The sequence below is a fragment of the Grampus griseus genome, assembly GCF_964374135.1.
Source record: "Grampus griseus genome assembly, chromosome: X".
Lineage (NCBI taxonomy): Eukaryota > Metazoa > Chordata > Mammalia > Artiodactyla > Delphinidae > Grampus > Grampus griseus.
The window spans coordinates 128,750,565-128,766,515 of NC_138999.1; the positions used below are offsets into that span (position 1 = coordinate 128,750,565).

The window sequence follows — 15,951 nt, forward strand, 5'->3', positions numbered from 1 at the left end:
CTGCGTCGGGCAGAGGTACTGGAGGACTGCTCCCCCTGGGTTCTGGGCTCCGGTCCGAACCCCGCGCTCCCTGCTCCCCATACTCTCGCTACTGTCTCCTTAGAGGCGACTCCTAGCGACCCCCCAGCTCCCTCTCTCCCCGCACTGCCCACACCCCGTCCCTTTCCCCGGCGGCTGACGGCAGTCTCTCGCGCCCTCCGACCCCCGGAGTGCCGTAGCCATGGGCATCCGTGGGATGCTGCGAGCCGCTGTGCTTCTGCTGCTCATCAGAACCTGGCTCGCGGAGGGCAACGACCTCAATCCCACCCCGAAGTTCCACTTCTTCGAGCTCTCCTCCACCGTGCCCGATGTCGTCCTGGACCTCTTCAACTGGTAAGCGGGAGCCGCCAGCCTGGGCATGGCGGTGACAGGAGAGGATAGGCAGCCTCGGACCTCTTGGACGGAGCGGGCTGGGAAAGACCTGGACCCGGGCTCGCCGAGCCCTGGCGTGCAGGCCCTGCCTATAGGTCCCTGGAGGTTGGTGGGATGGGAGTGGGGGCCGCGGGGGGCCCTGTGCTTCAGCCCACCTGTTACTGCGGCGCCTGACCTGACAGAGCCCCGCGTGTGCCCAAACTGCAGCCCCAGGGGGTGGGGGGGAAAGATGCTCTCACCCCAAGGTCTGCCATCCATCCCCCGGGGACCAAGGCCCCTAGTAGCTTTTCCCAGTCACGTCCTTTGGCACCTGTAGGATTGGGGGAAGGGGGTACAGGGTGATGAGAAATTCACAAAACATAGACAGTAGAGACACCTGTTTGAGTCCGGATTTTTTTTCTATTCCATGAGGTGCGTGCGTGTGTTCCTGAATGCGTGTGTTGAGCAGTGAGGGACCTTTTCCGATGCTGCAGATAGAAATTATTGACTCAACCTCATCGTAGCCCAGACAGTGCGATCGGCGGCTGTATAGCATATAACCTTGTGGCCTGAGATGGGTGCATTTTTGTACTTGCTTCCTGTGAAAACATTTGAAGATTAGCTGTTTGATTTCAAGTTTGTTTGGGTCTGCAAATAACTGAAGAGATGTTAAACAGTCAGCCTTTACATGTAGATCACATGGAAATGTGTATTTGTGGTGGCCACAGATCCAGCATATGGATAATGTGTGTGTGGTCCTAAACAGGCAGAAATGCGTTGCTTTAATTCAGGAATCATGTCATTAAAGATGATGAGATTTTTTTTAAAGATGATTGAGAATAATTTTTAAAATGGCAAACCAGAAATGAACATGTATTAGGAAAAGGGGGCATAGTTGGGCAAGGTTCCAGCAGACAGCTCTGCAATGTCCTCAACCCAAAATACCAAACTGCGCTAGTGAACACACACATACACACACACACACACACACACACACACACACACACACACACACACGAGAGAGATTTGCAGAGGCTGACATTCCATAGTCAATGCATCAAAGATCCTAAGAGTCATAGTGATGCCCAGGGCCTATTCTCATTCACAAGCCCCTTTTGGGGAAAAGAGCCCCCCATGAAGGACTAGGTGAATTGGGAGGGCACATCAGAGACTTCTGGAAAGGCCAGCTCTCTGCGGGGTTGCGCTGGGTCCATTTACATGTGCTCACCCAAGACATGTCTAGGCTGGAAGCACATGCTTAGCCAAAGAGATCCCTGCTCCAAGAATACATGTGTTTTTGAGGACAGCCCTGAACCCCAAGAATCAAAAATGATGATTGATGAGGGTCATAAAACTCTGCTACATGAGCAAGGCTGTCTCTCTGTGTCATATGTAATATGCCAAGTCTTAGAGGTGTACAAAAACAAGATTCACATAGACGTGACAACAAAATGCTGGCCTTAGCCTAGGTAGGGGAAATGTGACTGAGCTAGAGAACATAGACTGGTGGGATCAGCTCATGGGAGTACTGAGGGTGAAAGATGACCTTTCCTGGGGCAATCAGGTGCCCCCAGAAAGAGGACTCCCACCAACCTGGAAAGCTGCATCCAGGCTGATGGTAAAGTGGGGCTCCTTAGGGGGCTGAAGTAATACATTATGTGAGGGCTCACACCTGCCCACACCCTCTTCTCTCCACTTCCCCTACAGTTTCCCCCCATCCCCCCAATTCTGCCTGGTAACAAGAATCCAGTCTTGAGGCCCCACCCTTTGGATAAAAGCTGGGGAGGAGGAGGGGGGAAGAGGAGTCTGCGTCGCTGCTGTGCTTCTGGCTGACTCACTGCAGGGATGGAGGGGAGCGGGGAGAGACGTGTACATGTATGACTGTATATGTCTGCATGTGTGCAGGAGGGAAGGCCCTGGCAAGTTGATGCTTAGGGTGCTCTTTGTTGTTTGTTTTCTGAGAAGCAGTGTGGCATTCACTGATGACCAATATTTACCAATGACTTCTCTTTCAGCAAAAGTTGTGCAAATGAAGCTATGGTTCACAAGATTTTGGACAGGGTGCTGTCGAAATATGATGTCCGTCTGAGGCCCAATTTTGGAGGTAAGACACGTCCAGATACTAGAGCTGAGATACAACAAGCCAGCCCCACCCAGTGAGCTGACCAGGAGCAGTCCTCTAGACCGGACACTTGTGCCTCTCCAAACCCCACCTTCCCGACCCTGCAGAGACCTGTAGCAGAGCACTCCCAGGCCCCCAACCCACAGGCCTTTCACTCTGCCCCTGGAATTTCTCCCATTTCTCCGCCTTCTAATGCAAGAGGCCTCTGCCCCCTCCACACTCCTTTACAGTGGCACGGAGCCTGAAGCACACTCCCTGGGGTGGCTGGAGAAGCACTAATCACAACAGGTGTGCTTCTCATGCTAGAGTTTTCTGCTTCATCTATGGGGAGGACACGTGTTCCACCTGTGAACACATTCTTTGCACCCTGGGCACTTACCCCATTCAGCTGGCTTATAACTAAGGGCATGGACTTCTCTGCCTAGTTTACTTCACCCACCTGGGTCCCAGGCACTTCTGCTTCTGCTCCCCCTCCCCAAGACTTCAGCTCCTACCAAGTTCAGTTTATTCAACACACTGCAGTCAGCATGATCTTTATTAATCCCACCTAACCACCTCAGGAACTTTTGATGGCTTTATTTAACTGCAAAATAAAATCTAAACTCCTTAGCCTAGCACTCAGATCTTAAACACAAAGGTGAGAAATGACAAGGAAACTGAAATACAAACCTCCAGGAAGCCAATACATCAATTTCTCCTCTTATTTCTGCCTAGCCTCACCTACCCCTACCCCTGGCTTTGGAAAGGGTGACTGGCTTCCATCACACAGCTTTAAAGTAACAGGCAACCTTCCCTGACCCCACAGAACAGGAATAGCATTCTCTGGCTGAGGGGACACCCAAGAAACCCAGACCAAGGACAGACAAGAGGAAGGGTGCATTAAATAGACATTAGTCACATTTTGGCTCAGAGGAAACAGAGAAAGAGCTAAAAAGTAGGGCGGCTAAGTCAGAGAAAGCACTCTCCTTCCTGCAGGTGGTAGAACTAGACACCCAATCTAAAGGGTTAATAAATGCTAATATTCACATTTGTACCTATGAATAGAGGTCTTCTGAATACACAAAGCCTCCACCCTAAAGGGCACACAGCTGTTAGCACTTGCCTTTGTGCTAGACCACTGGGGGGCTCTGTGATTTGCTTAGGGAGCCCCCTTGAAAACCAAGTTGATCGCCCTATGCCCTAAGGTTTGGAGGTTGGACATTTGACTGGTATCCCATTGGCTCCTTTGCTTCCTCCGAGTGTGAGGGCAGAAGGCCGTGCTGTCCCTGGATCCAAGGTGAGTGTGCACTGGGGAGTGGGAGGCTGGAGTGGAGAGGGCAGAAGGTAAGTTCTTTCATTATAGAAATTCAGGTGTTAGGGCACAGCCAGCACTCCATTGCATGACACTGGTTTTAGACCAGTTGCACCAAGCAACAGTGGGTGTCAAGGGTGTAGCTGTTACATTTTCTCAATTCATTGTTTTCCTGTTTCTCAGCAAAGGCTAACCAACAGCCATTCAAGTATATCAAGCACGTTCTCCTCGCTGCTTCAGGTTGCCATCTCTGCAGGCATCCGGGGCTATGGGGACAAAACAGGGGCAAGGACCACCCTCTGGGGATTGTCAGGTGTGGCTGGCCCATGGTATCTCCAAGGCACCTCACCAACATTTTTTGAGCTAACTTGGATTTGTTTACACCTGATGCCTAACCTCCTGGGTTACCTAAACTTTATGGGCATGCAGACCTGGGGAGTATCGGAATAGCTGGGTCCCCAGTTTGGCCAAACAGTAGATGAAGGTGGGAGAGCAAGGACAATGCAGGACCTTCTAGCATTTAGACAGAAGGAGGAACTACAGACTCTAAGTCTGGGGCTGTTTTATTGGGTTGGGGGGAGGCAGTCAGTTGGAGAGCTGGGCCAGGGGGTTTAGAGTTGGGGTAGTCCATGACTCCCACTAGACACAGAATCAAATTTCCCTCTGTGTCTGAAGTGAAGTAGAGTTTCAGAGCTTAACACGCAGGCACACATGCCCCCCACATGCAGAGACATGACCTAACTGTGGTTGGGTTCAAATGGGAGACATTCCTTCCTTGAGAAGAGGAGGATGAAGAGGAGGAGGAGGGACCAGGGAAAGTTAACAAAGCTGCTTCTTTCTGAGCACGTGCTGCAAAAGGCAGGTCCCTAAGGCCTTTGCTTAGCCCATCACCTGGTATGACATAGGTGTGGAGTGAAGGAATAAATGGGACATCTTCATCATTCCTTCATTTACCTCCTCTTCCTCTGGTACTCTGATGGATGCGAGGGAGGAAGTAGAGTTGGGTAGCAAAGTTTCCAAGAGGGAGGGAAGTGATTACCCCCTTCCACTTTTTCTGCCTTCCTGAGTCCATCAGGAAGGACAGCGATGGGATATGGGACAGAGGCCATCATCCCCGAGATAGCATTTAGATACCTTACCTGGAAGCATCTTGTTCCCCTCTGTTATCCTTGTAAGGATGTGGGATATCTTAGCTAAGCTCTTGTTCTGACCACTACTAGCACATAAGGTATTTCTCCTAATTTAGGTGGATAAATTAGAAAAAGATCCCAGGTCTCCTTCCTCCAGGCCACAGTCCTGGACCAAGACTCATGCCTTGGTGAGGGGAATGTGGACTGCACTTCAGTTCCCACTTGCCTCTTCAACTGGGAATCGTGGACAAAGCTGAGCCCTGGCACTTTAGGGTTCGGGTCCCCAGGATTCTGCTGTAAGTGATTGGATTGCCTGAATGACACAGAATGGTCTAGGATTATAAGTTTGACACTAGAGTGAGGTAGTTGAGGGGATGACTGCCTGGCCCTTCTGGGGCTTGTTGCCTGCGTAACACAGCCTCCATCCTCATCTAAACGCATGTGGGGAGCCTGAAAGGCTGTAATAAAAAAACTGCCTTTCTAGAAACCCCTGTCACTACATAGCGATCATTCACAATAGCTGTGAATGCTATGCCTTCACACAGAGGCCCATTTACTTCTCAGCTGCCATTCATACGTGGATTCCCAATAGCACTTTGCAGCTCAGCTTCTAGGCAGCCAGCCTGCAGTGAAGCCAGCAGGCTGAATTGGAAGCGTCACACGTGTTTCCATAACAGCTATGTGATGTAATACACATAGAATAATGGCTTAGCTGTGAGGCCCGGTGAAGAATTTTGAGTCAATGAGGAAACAACTAAAATGTATTTTTCCACAGTACTTTATAGTCTAGTACATATTTGCACATCCATTATCACATTTGAATGGGCAGCACTAACACCTAGTCCTGAAAAAGAAAGCCAGGAGGCAGAAACAGACAGACAGACAGACAGACAGACACACACACACACACACACACATGCACACATGCACATGTACACGCACAAATTCAATCACAGTTACATATTAACACACACAAACACCCTCACCCATGTACTCACTCACATGAACACACAAATTCACTCACACACATATACACCCTCACATACACTAACACACATGCTCACACATTTGCATACACACATGAACATGTTCATACATTCATTCTCACACAAACGTGCTCACATACACAAACACACTCACAAATTCATTCAAACACACCCACATGCATCCACATGCTCATGCATTCACTTATACTTGCACACAAACATCCTCAGATATACAAACACAAATTCACTCACACACATAGACACACACACTCACACATGCTTTGTCATTCACACACATGAAGATACCCACATGTTCACTCACACATGCACACATATACAAACATGTCTACATATTTGCCAACTCAGAAACACACGCACCTGAACATGCTCACACATTCACTCATACCTGTATAGTGACATGCTAACACATATGGATATGCTCATGGGTTCACTTGCACATCAGCATGATCACACACTCACTCAAACACACACATTCAGCCACACACACATGGACAAGTTCACAGATTTTCTCAAGCACATAAACATGCTTACATACACCCACACTTACACACTCACAGTTGTAAGTGTGATGGGTGTGAGTGTAGAAGTGTAATCATTTATCACACTTATCACTTGCATGTGAACAAGGTCACACACACATATATGAATATATGAATATTCATATATTCATACAATGAACTTGCTCACTCACACATACATACACCCATAAGTTCACTTACATTCCCAAACACAACTTTACACACACAAACATAATCATGCATTCACTTACACATGGACATGCTCACAGATACACTAAGTGAACAGCCTCACGCAAATAACCTACATATTCACTCCCACACAATACACTCAAATACACACACATGCTGACGCATTCATTCACCCAGAAATGTGCTCACACATTCACTTATACAGAAACATGCTCACATACATGAAAACACTCACAAATTCACTCACACACATACAAACAAGGTTACAAACACACCCATGTTCACACATTCCCTTGCACATTAACAAGCTCACATACACTCACACAGTCACACATTCTCTCATACATGATCACACAAACACATTAACTCATAATTCACTCCCACACAACACACTCAAGCATACAAACATGCTCAAATACACTCATGTGCACACTGACACATTCACCTGCACATGAATACATGCACAGATTTACTCAGGTATGTGAACATGCTCACATACACTCATGCACACAGCTCACGCATTCATTCACACAAAAACACACGTTCGTTCCCACATGGACACATTCACATGAACTCACACAAATATGCTCATGCACACCACAAACCTTGTTTTGGGGCTCATTTCTCTTAAGTTTTTTATCAAGAAAACGTTTAGAAAAAGAGTGCTTCATTGCCTTATTTTTTTCTTCATTTTGGCCTGACTCTTTCTTTTCAGCATATTGTGAGCCAGGCCCTACTCTAAGTGCTTGGGTTGCATTAACTATGAGATAAGTGCTATCATTATCCCCATTTTACTCATGAGGAAACTAAGCTCAGAGAGGTTAGGTAGCTTATTCAAGGTCACATAGCTAGTAAGTGCCAAAATGGGGTTCAAACTTCAGGCAGTCTGGCTCCTGAGTCCATGTTTTACCCTTTTTCCTACACTGCATGTAATAGTGTCTTCCTGTATTGTAGGTGCCCCTGTGCCAGTGGGAGTATCTATCTATGTCTCCAGTATTGAACAGATCTCAGAAATGACTATGGTAAGTGTGTCAGCTCCAGCCATGAGACAAGGAGCAGGGTCATAAGCCTATTGTTCTGACCTGCAGCAGAGGCCACATGGAGGGCACAGTAGGTTTTGGAAACTACAGCCACCTGAAATTAAAAATAAATAAATCTAGATGTATTACAGACATTAAAGTGAAAGGCTTATGATGGTTTTAAAATATAATATAGGATATTCTTTTAGTGTCTTTGAGATAGGTAAGGACTTTTTAAAAAAGACACAGAAAACACAAACTATAAAAATAAATACTGGTAACTAAACTATATTAATATTCTCTTTAGCCAAAACTTCTGGCACTTCTGTTTTGCAAAATAAAAAAGCAAAGTGAGCATGACAAGTTTGAAAGGATAGTTCAGATTGGACTAAAATATTTGCAACACAAAGGACTGGTATTGAAAATACACATAATTCCTGTGAATTAATAAGAATATTTTTATTTTTTTAACATCTTTATTGGAGTATAACTGCTTTACAATGGTGTGTTAGTTTCTGCTTTATAACAAAGTGAATCAGTTATACATATACATATATCCCCATATCTCTTCCCTCTTGCGTCTCCCTCCCTCCCACCCTCCCTATCCCACCCCTCTAGGTGGTCACAGAGCACAGAGCTGATCTCCCTAGGCTATAAGGCTGCTTCCCACTAGCTATCTATTTTACGTTTGGTAGTGTATATAAGTCCATGTCACTCTCACAGAGTGAGAGTGAGAAGAATATTTTTAAAGCAATAGAAAAATGATCAGAAAATTTAAACAAGAACTTCACTTTTGTGAAGAAAACCAAGTAGCAGATAAACTTATGAAAAGATGCTTGACTTTATTATTAATCAGTGAAATGCAAAATAAGACCACAGTGAGAACCCATTACATATCCACCAGACTAGCAAAAAGTCAAAAGTCAGACAGTACCAATGTTGGTAAGGCAGGAGCATTGGGAGCTCTTATCTGCACTTTATAGGGGTATAAACTGGAACTTTTGCTTTATAGTTTTTATTTCATTGTGATTTTGATGTGTATGGTGTCATCACATAATAATACACATAGTATATTCATATAAGGGAATAGTATCCAGCAATGCAAATGAACAAATTTTAATTACACACATCGACCTGAGCAAACACACAAACATAATGTTGAGTGAAAGAAGCAACTTATGAATACATAGTGTGATTCCATTCAGAAAAAAATTTTAAATAAGTCCAACTAAGCAATATGTTTCTTAGAAATACATAGACAATAAAACTTAAGAAAACATAGAGAAAAAATAGAAAAAGCAAGGGATTATTATCATTAAAATCTAAGATAATGGTTACTGCTGGGAGGTGTGGGAAATATGTTCTGTAAGAGACACGTTGAAGATTGATAGTTATTGGGAATATTCTATTTCTTAACCTGAATTTTAATTTTATGGGGCTCATTTTATTATTCGTAACATTGAACACTCTTACATATGTTTCGTTACACATCTATATTTAGGATGTATTTCATACACCTGCATACACACAAACACTGAGGACAGAAAGCTGGGCAACCTCACTTACAACTAGGATTTACCTTTCTTTCCTCAGGACTATACTATTACAATGTTTTTTCATCAGACCTGGAAAGATCCACGTTTAGCATACTATGAGACCAATCTGAACCTGACCCTGGACTATCAGATGCTTGAGAAGTTGTGGGTCCCTGACTGCTACTTTCTAAATAGCAAGGATGCTTTTGTGCATGATGTGACTGTAGAAAATCGCGTGTTTCAGCTTCAGCCAGATGGAACGGTGCGGTATGGCATCCGGTGAGTTCCCCCAGGGACCTGGGGGTCACCATGACAGCCTACCTTCTTCCCATTAATTATCCCATGAACACACTCCAAGGGACACACAGAGGAGCCCACTGCTTTCCAAATCTCTCTTTCACTGCCCCCCTCACTCAGTAGTCAAAGTGGAACCTTCAGAGTTTCCCACAGCCATCCTTGGCTGTCCTGTCCCCACACCTTGCCTTATGCTGTTGCTTCTGTCTGGAATGACCCGTTCCTCTTTCCACGAGTCTGAAGCTTTCCTATCCTTCAATCCCTAATTCAAATGCCCTCTTTGTCAAGAAATCATCTTTGATACTCTCAACTGGAAGAGCTCTCCCTTTGCCTTAGCATTGAATGTATATTCTGTTATTTATTTGTGTCTTTTCTCTCCCATGCAGTGAAGGAGGGGGACTGGTCTCTGCCATTGATCATATATGCAACATGCAGGGGCCCCAAGGGTGCGCAGTGTGCGTATATTGCCTATGGCTTTGTACAAACAGAATGTGTGCACACTGGAGCTCCCCACTGGCCTATTTATAGCATAGCAGACAGTCACCAAAGCCCTCCGCACAGCCTCATCTCTTACAAAAAGTCTCTTAAGACAAGCATGAGACATAAATTTAGCTCAGAAAATGTCTCCAAGAGGGAGCTACTAGGGTACAGCTCTTTCTCTGCGGTTCTCTTGCTGAATCCCTTTGTTTCCCTCTTCTTTCTCCATCCACTTTCCCATGGACCCAGACACTGGAGTCAGAGAACAACAAAGCTTACAGGGAACAGGTCACTGGTCACAAAGGGGGCCTCAGCTGATTAATGTTCATGTAGAATTCACAGAAAGGAGATAAATACACACACACACACACACACACACACACACACACACACACTACCCACTGTACAAAATGGAAATCACTTCAAGAGTTGAAAGGGACAAGGGTGGTATAAGCAACTGGGAAAGGCAGGACAAGGAAGGGGCCAGAGCTTCCCAGCTGGGGCTGCAAAGACCTCTTCTAATTATCCTCTTCCCCATTGTTCACTTCTCCCACTTCCCCAGGTCTTCCAAGATCCCTCCTCAGATTCCTCTCTTGGACCTACCACATGACAACTTGAAGCCCCATTCCATAGCTCACCTCAGATATATTAATCCCTCCTATCCATTTATACCCACTGGCATTTTGCTAAGCCCCAGTACCCTCATAAGCAATGCACAGAGATGGGATTGCTGCCGGAACAGCTCCCATGGCCAAAGGTAGGCCGGGGCCACTGCCCACATCGGTACCCGCACACCACACACAGGCACTCCACAACAGATCTGGTGTTTCAGCTGCTTCAGTGTAGCGGTTTCCTCCTGACAGCTTTGCTGCTCCTTCAGCAAGAAAGTCCTCTTTCTGCCTCTGCATTCAGTTTCCTCAAGGACCCTTCCCGTTCTGACACCCTGAGGCTTCCTGACATGCCATGTATCTGTTGTCATCTGTGTAAGTCCTACCAGACTTTTGGGTGTCTGTCACATACAAATTCCCTCTCTCCTCCTTACACAACTGCAACTCATCTTTCCTCTAGGAGGGAAGGAAGCGTGCGGGGCGGGGGCAGGGTGGGGGAGGAGAAAGAAGGAAAGAAGAAAGGGAGGGAAGGAGGACCCAGCTCTAATGTGGCCAGTGTGGGAAGGTGTTAGGTGGGTCAGTCCTTGGGGTGCCTCTCCCCACCCCACCCCTTCAGTCTTCTCAGGAACAGTTACTTGCCTGGGCTTGACTCACTTTTCTGTTCCTTTTGCTTTTCCTTTGCAGGCTCACCACCACAGCAGCTTGTTCCATGAATCTGCAAAAATTCCCTCTGGACAAGCAGACCTGCAAGCTGGAGGTGGAGAGCTGTACGTATGTCTCCCAAGTCCCCTTTTTTCCCTACGCAGCATTGGGGCCGTGATGAAGCCAAAGGCAAACTTGACAGTGAGAGGGCCTGCATATCTCCCCTACTCCCTCCCTCCCCCATTTCTCTCTCTCCCAGGTAGATAGATGATAGATAGATAGATAGATAGATAGATAGAGACAGAAAGACAGACAGAGAGGGGTGTATATACGTATGGTATCAGGGAGAAGGTGGCCTTTAGGCTATAAAGAGTCCCATAGGGAAATGTGCCTAGCTATGGGAAAATTGTGCACAAGCTAATGGGTAGGAGCATATCTCTTTGCTGTGCTTTCCTTCCTGGATAAGAAACTTCAAACTGAGAGTTCTCTTTCCACGTGACCCCCTTCCTTATGCTCAGACCCACAAAACACAAAGGTACCCCAATATTGCAGGTTCCAACTACCCTTTGGTTTTCACAAGCTCCTCTGGTGTGAAATCTGCCTATGCCTGCTTTCTGAGATTAACTCTGTTTCCTTCCCCCTCCTAGATGGCTACACAGTTGAAGACATCCTATTATACTGGGAAGGCAATGGGAATGCCATCCAGGGTACTGAGAAGCTGCACATCCCTCAGTTCAGTTTCCTAGGAAAGACGATGACTAGCAAAGAGGTGTTTTTCTACACAGGTGGGTCTGACCCCCTCCTTCTCTCCTATCTCCTGTCTCTTTTGTACCCTAGGAAATTCCTGGTAACCTCTGCCTTTGACCTCTAGACTCTCTTCTTCCTTCTTTCCTATTCCCTTCTTGTTCTGGATACCTTCCAAAGCCCCCTTCATAAAGTCCCAATGGCTTACCCTCTGCCAATGAGGAAATGTGTGTGGAAGCAGTTGGCCAGGTTTGACACTCCACAGGCCTCCTTCCAGGGCCAGCCTCTCCCCTTCCATCTGTTGTAGCTTTGAAATATCTCATGTCTTTCCCATTTCAACTTCAGTTGACATGGAGAAAGTGAGGAAGGAAGGAAGAGATAGCAGACTTGCTACGCCATATGGGCCTGCTGACACATGCCATTGTCACTGGCCTTAAGGCAGCAAATGGGGTCAGGTCTACATACTGCCCAGACTGTAATATTAGAGACTGAACTGGCCATTGGTTTCCCCCCCACCATCGTGTACTTTACTCGGAAAATCCCCTCACCCCTACCACCCTAATACCAGTATGTCTACCTGCCAGGTTCCTATGTGCGCCTGATAGTGAGGTTCCTGGTCAAGAGGGAAGTCACCAGCTACCTTGTGCAGATCTATTGGCCTACTGTCCTCACCACTGTTGTTTCCTGGATATCATTTTGGATGAACTATGAATCCTCTGCAGCCAGGGTGACAGTAGGTAGGTCCTGTTCCCATCCCAGGAAGGAACTTGGGTTGTCTTGCTCAGAAAAAAGTTGAAAGTAAGGAACAGTGTGTGACTGCACAGGCAAGGAAACAAGATGGGACCTAACAGGCACACTACAGGTGCCCAGCCAATCCACAGCAGAGAGACCAACATTGGAGACAGATGTGAAAAAAACATCAGGGTTGGGATCTTGGTATATTGGGTCCAAAGTACCAGAATTCATTATTTGCTGGATACATAAATGAATGGACAAGTCACAAATTTAGATCAGAAATGCAACACAATAAACATTGATTAAGCAACATATCAAAATGCCCAATTAGGCAGCAGAGGGCTTCTAGATGAGCTGCTCCTGGCAAGTGTCTAATGGAATGCTGAGACAAATGCTATCAGAGTCCAGAGGAGGAAATGACCCAGGTAATGACCCAGATCTTATCGGCTAAAACTGCACCAAGAAAGTATTGCTCAAACTGGGTTTTGAGGACTTCCAGGAGGGTGCCTGGAGCACAAGCTGGGGAAGTGGGGAGAGTAGCAGAAAGGCAGCTTGGGCTGACTTGGGAAGAACATGAAATTCCATTTTAAGCAGTTGGAACTTCATGTATAAGCAATGGGGAGCATCAAAGGCTTTTGAGCAGTACTAAGGAGGGGCCTAAAGAGATCAGCTCCCAAATTTATTTGGTCCCACTCTGCAGAATGTCTGTGTATCCCAGACCCTCGTCTGCTTTCTCCTTCACCATCTTTGGGGCAGACTTTTCAGCCTCCTTCTTTAGAAGCACACACTAGGCTAAACCTTTATATTTATGTAATACTTTAGGGGTCACAAAACTTTCTGAGGGATGGACTACAGGAAAGCTTACATACTAGCAGGCAAAGGGGGAAAGGACCATCATAGGGCAAAACGGGGCTGGACATGTAAATCACTATGAAACCATGGCTGGAGATTTTTGACTTGATCCTAAGAGCAATGGGAAATCACTAAACTATTGAAGTACAGGTTGGGTGTAAAGATGGGGGAGGAGAAGCAAAGATAGCAATTGAGCCAGGGCCCTAAGCCTGGTAAGCTGAAGGCCTTTTGCTGAGGGCCCTCTCAATCTCAGAGATGGCCTTTGCTCCCTTCCAGTGGGGTGTGGGTCTGATGGCTTGCCAAGAACTTCAGCCACCTGAGGGGACTAACCCTGTGCTATGTTGTTTATAGGTTTGACTTCAATGCTCATCCTGAATGCCATCAACTCACATCTGCGGAATAAACTCCCCCAATTTTCCTGTATCAAGGCCATTGACATCTATATGGTCGTATGCTTCTTCTTTGTGTTCCTGTCCTTGCTAGAATATGTCTACATCAACTATGTTTTCTACAGCCGAAGAGGACCTCAGCGCTCTCAGAGGCAACTCAGAAGAGCCCAAAGAGTCATGACCCGCTACCGCTACCAAGAGGCGATGCAGGTTTGGCTTTTTGACTGACAATCTGCTTTCCTTGAGCACTTCTTAAACCTAAGATTAGCACTTGACCCTTTCAAATTTCTTAGCTCCTTTAATCTTCATACAACACACACATGCGCACACATGCACGCACACACACACACGCACATGCACACACACGCACACACACACGCGCTCCAGGTAAGAAAGAAGTAGAACAATTTATCATCACTCCTTTATAGGTTGAGTCATTGTCCAAGGTCATAAGTGGCAGAGCTATAGATTTCCCAAGACCTTTGGGCTTCAAATCCAGTCTACTTAGCATGCCTCCAGTGGCAGGCAATGGAGCCAGAGGGAAAGGGAACACAGGGAAGCTGAAAGGAAGAGACACCAGAGAGGCTGACCTAACCCTCCTTCCTTTGCTCTTTTGACTCCGAAAGCCATGCTGAGCATTTTGCTGCTGGCAGTACGTTAATGTCCCTCCTTTACAGGGAACTTACCCCCACCTGCCTGAGGAGGTCTTGCCTCTGTCCACTACACAGCACTCCAGAGGGAGCAGCTGCCCCAGAGGGGCAGCAAGAGCCATGAACTTCCCTTGCATGCTAACAGCCTCTCGGTCCTGTTCCTCGGCACCTTGCGCACAAGAGACCCCAGGAAGAAGAGGTGGCTTTCTCAGTGGAAGAGCCCATCAGTCATGTTACAAGTGCTCATGAGGAAAGTCCCCCCCCCCACGCTCCCTAAAAGTGATTGTACATGCAGCATTCGACCTCATGAGTCTATCCACTGTCTCCTTAAAGGATGACCAGTTGCACATAGAAGATGAAAATGGCTCTCCTCCCTCCAGACGGGTGTGGGCTGGCCTAGCAAGCCCAGAAAGCCTCGGCTCTCTAGCCTCCATCTCAGAGCAGGCACCTCTGGCCTCCTCAGAAAGCCTCAGCTCACTGTCTTCTCTCTCGGACCAGTCCTGGCTGGCCACTGCAGAAAGCCTGAGTGACCTGCCATCCACCTCAGAGCAGGCCGTGCCCAGCTATGGCATTTGCATTAATGATATTGATATTGATGACAGTGTTATTCCTACTGAAATCCGCAACTGTGCAGAGGCCCATGGCCGTGCTGAGACCTGTGACCCAGAAGACCCTGAAGAGAGCTCCAACTCCGATGAGAGCCAAGACCATGGCCCCAGTAGGAAGCATCTGCTTGTCCACAGCCAGAGGTGTGTGCAAGAAGCAAACTACAACCTTGAGGAGATCCATAACACCCTTGATGAGACCCATAGCACCCTTCATGACATTTGTAGCTTGCCTGATGACGTCAGAGTTGAGAGTGGCTGCCTTGACCTTGAGAAGCAACTCAAGTATAATGTTGACAGTACCTGCAGCCTTTATGGTAATGTTATGGGCTTTGATCCAGACAAGAACACTAACTCGGAGTCTGATGACAGTTCCCCCCCAAGCCCTGGGTGCTCCTTCAGTAAAGGGTTCTCTTCCAAGCTCTTTCACCCTGACTACATCCCTAAGGTCGACCGGTGCTCCCGGCTCCTCTTCCCTCTTGCCTTTGTGGTGTTCAACATTGTTTACTGGGTGTACCATATGTATTAGTTCCATAGTGTCCCAGAGTGACACTATGCTCCTTTCATAGTTCCTTTTGGTTCCGTTTTACCTTCTTTTCTTTTGTCGTTTTACTTTGTGGTTATTTGGGCAGTTGAATCAGTTCCACCTTTCTCTTTACAAACATGAGGTGGGGAGTAGTTGGAAAGGTTGTGTTCTGGCTGGAAGTAAAGGGATTGAGGTGGAGTTGGAGGTAAATGGCACATTGATTTCCCA

The 15,951-nt window shown here is 46.8% G+C and overlaps 1 protein-coding gene across 1 annotated transcript; it reads left to right on the forward strand.

The window, feature by feature from the left end:
• Window positions 1-220: 220 nt before the first annotated feature.
• On the forward strand, window positions 221-15,726 carry GABRQ (gamma-aminobutyric acid type A receptor subunit theta; the record flags this gene model as incomplete). The annotated part of the gene is given in 10 exon segments (XM_082681501.1): window positions 221-372; window positions 2,406-2,494; window positions 7,602-7,669; window positions 9,260-9,480; window positions 11,265-11,347; window positions 11,870-12,007; window positions 12,551-12,703; window positions 13,905-14,152; window positions 14,759-14,849; window positions 14,852-15,726. Coding segments are annotated over 10 exon segments (2,118 nt in total).
• Between the last annotated feature and the right edge of the window lie 225 nt (window positions 15,727-15,951).